The 5,487-nt window shown below is 54.4% G+C and overlaps 1 protein-coding gene across 1 annotated transcript; it reads right to left on the bottom strand.

The window, feature by feature from the left end:
• Positions 1 to 207: 207 nt before the first annotated feature.
• On the bottom strand, positions 208 to 1,890 carry LOC100284853 (glycoprotein). The gene has a single exon (NM_001157748.2). It carries the CDS (start codon positions 1,831 to 1,833, stop codon positions 310 to 312), a length of 1,524 nt encoding a protein of 507 aa, NP_001151220.2. The 5' UTR covers positions 1,834 to 1,890; the 3' UTR covers positions 208 to 309.
• Between the last annotated feature and the right edge of the window lie 3,597 nt (positions 1,891 to 5,487).

Below are 5,487 nucleotides of genomic sequence, written 5' to 3'. Positions count from 1 at the left end.
CGATTGGCTCCTATTCACCCCCTCTGGTCGCCTTACCGATCCTACACACCAACTACTCACTTAATAACTAAAGACTTGTTTGGTTTTGTGTCATAATCTGCCTAAGCTTAGTTGTTTAAATTGAAGAACCAAAACGTTATTTGGTTCACGAAATATAACGTAAATGTTAATAGTAACGATTGACATTTAAGTACCGACGATAACAAGTTTGAATAGACCAATATCCATTTGTAGTGTTGAACTTAAAAACACATGATTTAGCCCGTTATGTGAACCAAACGACCCAAAACATACCAGCCGTCCGGCGATCTACTTGCCGTGGTGCTTGACGCCGCGCGACCCCGCGGACTTCTTAATGGACTCGATTCTCTGCCGCCTGATCTGCTCCCTGAACCTGGCGATGAACTCCTCCGCCTTCTTGTCCACCTCGTTTTCGTCCACCTCCGGCGTCGACTCCCTCGTCGAATACCCGCCGCCACCGCTATCGTCGTCGTCGTCACTGCTCTCGGTCTCATCCGAGGAGACTACCACACCGCCTAGGATAGGGTCGCTCCCTGATCTCTCGTACTGGAACCTGTGAATGGACTGATAAGCTCTGTAGCCGTACGGCTCCTCTGACCCGTGCACATCCAGCACGTCACGATCATCACCGGCGCCGTCGGGGAGTTCTTGGTTTTGGTCTTGAAAAACTGCTGCCTCCCTTGCCCTGAACGTTCTCACTGACTTGCCAACCGAAACCGACGAGGAGAAGCCGCCGTCAAAAGAGCTTCTTGGCTTCGCTGGGGAGGAGTTGCTGCTGTTGTAAGCGGAGATGCTGATGCTGCTCGTCTTCAGCGAGTAGTGATCTTCTCCTCGGCCTCTCATGCTGTGGTGCTGCAGCTCCTCCTTAAAGCTTTTCGCTGCCGCCGCACGGCGCTCGGTCGCCGGGTGGTAACCGTGGACAAGGAACGGAGGCGGAGGTGGAGGCGGAGGCGGCGGTGAGGAGATGGAAGATGACCTGTACGGGCTGCTCCGCTTGGCCTTGGCGTAGTACTCCTCCTCGCTGGCATCGGCCAGCGTCTCCCCGGACAAGGACGATGCCGGGGACAGCGTCTTGGGTGACGGCGTGGAGCTCGGCGACGCGGGTCGGCGCGCGTCGAGCTTCCCGGACCGCGACCGCCACGGGATCGGTGAAGCGAGCACGGTCTCGTCGCGGGCGCAGCCGGCCGCCATGTCCTGAGAGTTCCGACGCCGCCGCGCACGCGGCGTCTCGACAGCCCCCGCGCTGGCGTCCTGTGCCGGCTGCGCTTTCAGCGTCCGGACGGGCAGAGACAGCGGCGCCTGCGCGTCCGCGGCCTGCCCGATCCGATCCCCGCCGCCTCCGGTGGAGACGACGACAACGGGATCAACGGGCCAGTGCGGCGCTCTCCACGAGCGCGCCCTGCCACCCCCGCCGCCGCCAGGAGGGCTGCCCGGCACCAGTACGTCGTTTTCGTCTTCGTCATCGAACGGCGGGATCGAGTCCCTGAACATCCGCCACGCGTACCTCGCGTCGGCCTTGGCAGGTTCCGGCCCCGTGGCAGCGTGCTTCTCTGCTGCGACTGCGACGGCCCCGGCGCGTCCATCGTCGGCGCTGTTCTTGCGGCTGAAGAGGCCGTACGAGACGGCGATGCCGACGAACAGCAGGTGCAGCAGCTCCCACACTTTGGCGAGGAACTCCTGGCCGGGTCCCCCGGCCCCGACGTCCGGCGCCTGCGTGGGGAGGAGCGGCAGCAGCGCGACGCAGAGCGCGAGCACGGCCGCCTTGAACGGGAAGCTCTGCAGCACGGAGGCGGCCTTCTGCTGCGCTGCCATCGATCAAGCCAAGAAGGAAAAAAAGGGGGAGCAAAGAGAGGCGCCCAACGTGACGCGCCGCCTCTTTTAAGCTTTTCGCTTTCCGGCCGCGATCCCTGCTTTTCCGATTCTCTCTGTGGTTGGGGTAGGGCTGCGTGCAACGGTCGATGCTCTGCCTCGGCTTTATTTTGCGGTGTATCAGTTCCTCGCGGCCCGCTCGCTTGTTCGTTCTCCCCACTACTGATGCTGCTGTCACCGTGTGGATCGCGGACTGGGTGACGATCCGTCGAGGTGGTCGTGGTATTTTTTGTGCTTGTTCCGTTCCGTTGGCGGCGGTTTGAGACGGTGATAGGCGACTAGGGCGGAGAATTGCTTAGCGGGGAAGAGAGGAATTTGAAGTTGGGCTCGGAGAGAAAGAGAGGGCGTAGATGTAGATAAGACTCCGGTCCAGGTAGGATGGAGCTGCATGCGTGCGATGGCCGATGGGATGCGATGCGTGGATATCAAGCGTGATGCTGAAGCTCTTGTTGTCGCCCTCTTTTTATGCCACGAGAATCTATCCGCACTTGAACTAAGGCTCTGAGTATGTCTCAGACGGTAAACCGATGAATGGAATGACTCGGTTCTATCGACTTCGACCAGCTCCATGCATGACCAGAGGTGGCAACAAATCGTGATTTAAAATGTTTTTTCACAGTTTGTTATTAGAGCATTAAATTAAAATTAATTTTAGTTTAAAAATAAATAAAATATAGCTTAATTCTAATTTGATTTGATTCTTAAAATTTATAGTGTAAAATTTAGAGTCTATTGACACTCCTATGCATATAAATATGTGACGACGCACGCTTTATTTATACCGACTGGCGACGCGGCTTGGCGCCCGTTGGTACTGACCACACCGATTCTAATGTTAGATTGGTTGGTTTAGCCAATCAGTTAGTCTAAACGATATCATCATGTTAGAGTCAGATTGGTTAGTGTCTACCCGAAAGCTGAAAAACCAGTTGTTATCGTTTTGAATCGGTCGATACCGACTGCCTATAGCCACATGACATGTTCGAATTAGTCCGCATAGCCAAAGTTTTGAAGCCTAAAATATTTATTCCAAAAAAAAATCGAAATCAGACCTTAAATAGAAGTGGGGTGTTTGGGCTCATTCACGTACTCCCACACTCCAATTATGTACCATGACAATTAGATTTTGTTTTTATAAACCATGTATTTTTAAAGTTATGTAATTTTAAATTATTTTTTAGAAATTATATATTTTTTATTCAATTAATTACATACTCGAATGAATATTTATCTTAATAAAATATCATGTTTTATTATAACTAAAAGTCTATAAAAGAAAAGATGATACGACATTGAGGTGGCTCTAGTCTAACATTAAATGTTGTACACTAGAGCGTTACGATAGATAAGGGTTGACGATGATCGATAATGTGATCGGTAGTATGGTCGATAGCTTACATCGTAATCGATAAGGACCAATTGCAGTGGAACCAAAGTATGTTTGAGCGACTGATAGACCAAACCACAAAGTTCAGGCAATTCACAATTAAAGTGTTGCATGTACGCAGCTTAGTCCACATACTGTCTCACTCCCCAACCCCCCCCCTACGTGGCTACGTCTATGGCTAGCTCGACCCTATTGCCTCTATCATCAACACTAGTAATCCATCACATATAATACTGACTGTTGGAACTTGCTCTCTTGGGCAAGTTGATCCAACGGGGGAATGAAAACAACGTAAACAGGGTTTCAACGTGAGATGACAATAGCTCTGTTAATCCAGCCTCTCAAGGACACTGTACGAGGGTATTTATAGGTGTCTGAGTGCCCAACGTCTCAGTGTAAGGACGCATGTACCCTCAGGCACCTGGACTATCCCCGAAATATTCCCATAAAGGAGGGTTACAGACTGTCATTACAGAAAAGCTATTACAAATCAGGCCCGTAACACGCTTCTCCGTGTGGGGCCTGTTACAATGGGTCAAATCCCACGTGGGCCTCGAGGCCGAGTGAGGATGTGGGACGGGGCGACGTCATCGTAGGCCTTCATCTCGTAGTGCAGAAGGCAAAGGGTGGACCTCGCCGGTTCTTCTGCTTCCGTTGGCGCAGCGAGAAAAGCGAAGGCTGGAGCGAAGGGTAGCGTCTTCGCCCTCGCCCCAACATTTGCCCTCCAAGGGACCAGTTCGACTGAGTCATCTGGTGCCGAAGACGTCGCTAGATGGTGGAGACGCTGCCCTCGCTCGAAATGGTTCTGCTGGGGTTTTTGATGTGACCGTTGACGGACGCGGTACTGTTGGACTGCGGGTTTTCCGAAGCGTCGCGTCCCGTGTATAAAAAGGAGGGCGGCGCGGCGTGGTTCAGGTGCACTTTCTGCGCGCCGCAAAACCCTAGCCTCCTTTTGAAACCGCTCGTCCGCTCGCTTGCCCTCCTTGCTCCTGCTCGTCGGAGATCTAGCCCGCGTCAAGCAGACCACCCGCCGCCGTCGACGGTACGTAGCCATGTCGTCCTCTTCCTTGTCTGCTGCGAGTACCCCGCCGACCGCCGCATCGTCGGAGGACACTTTGAGCGACTTGGCGGTGGAAACGCTACATCCTGGTGATACGATGGAGTTTGGCGTGTCGCGGATCTCCTCGGCCCGCGTTCAGGATATGCAGCAACTTGGGTATTTTGGCAGCGGAGTGGGGCGTGTTCTGGGGGCGGAGGAGGTCCCCGAGCTGGAGGGCAAGCTGGTCGTGTTTGAAGCTTTTTTCACCGCTGGCCTTCGTCTGCCTGCACATCGATTCGTGGCGGAGGTCCTGCGGAGATTCGAGGTCCAGGTCCACCAGCTGACGCCGAATGCCGTGGTGGCCCTGGCGAAGTATGTCTGGGCGACGACTTCGTATGGTGGTCAGCCCTCTGTGGAGGTCTTCGCAAAGCATTACTGTTTGCATTGGCAAAAGAGGAAAACTGGACATGAGATTGCACAATTTGGATCGTGAACATTTACCCCGAGGACCAGGAAGACTTCGATGGAAGTAGTGGAGTTGGTTCCCTGCGCCCGCAATAAGTGGGGCAATTGGTGGGATTTCTGGTTTTACGTTTCCGAAGGCGCATTCGAAGACCACCTAGGGCTCCCCGTGGCCGTTATGTGCTCGCATTATTACGTAGCATACCCACAGTTTGAGGTGGCAGAGAGTGATGAAGATGAAGGGGCCCTTCGGCACGCTGCCCGCATGAGTAGCGGGCGTGACTTGGTTGAGGAGTTTGTCGGGTACGGGGTATGGCCCTTGGCACATGGCTAGGCGCTGGGCGAAGTATGCCCTCGCGAGATGCCCTCCCGGGGCGGGCAGCGGGTGCGAAGTCCTGCCTTCGCGTTGGATTTGTGTGGCCGGGATCCCGCCGCATTCGTGCGTGAAGCGGAGGACGGTGCGGCGAGGATCGTGGGGCGCTACGTGCCGAAGACAGAGGGTCTACGGAGCTGGGATATCCGTGGGTCCAACGACAGATTGAATCGGGTCTTTGAATTGAACCGCCTGCCATATGGTGGTTATCTCGGGGAAGACGCCACCGACCGCCGCGGGAAGAAACCAATGGGCATGACCGAGGAAGGGCCTTCGCAGGAGGCTGCCCCGGCCACTAAGAAGAGAAAATTAGGTACTATAGTGGGGGGATGGGGG

Source organism: Zea mays, chromosome 1, assembly GCF_902167145.1.
Source record: "Zea mays cultivar B73 chromosome 1, Zm-B73-REFERENCE-NAM-5.0, whole genome shotgun sequence".
NCBI classification, from domain to species: domain Eukaryota; kingdom Viridiplantae; phylum Streptophyta; class Magnoliopsida; order Poales; family Poaceae; genus Zea; species Zea mays.
The sequence above is the reverse complement of the archived record's forward strand: the minus strand, read 5'-3'. Positions and strand labels throughout refer to the sequence as shown.

Bases quoted from the DNA above. Each gene is read 5' to 3' on its own strand.
- LOC100284853 (NM_001157748.2), bottom strand. From the start codon at position 1,833: ATGGCAGCGCAGCAGAAGGCCGCCTCCGTGCTGCAGAGCTTCCCGTTC.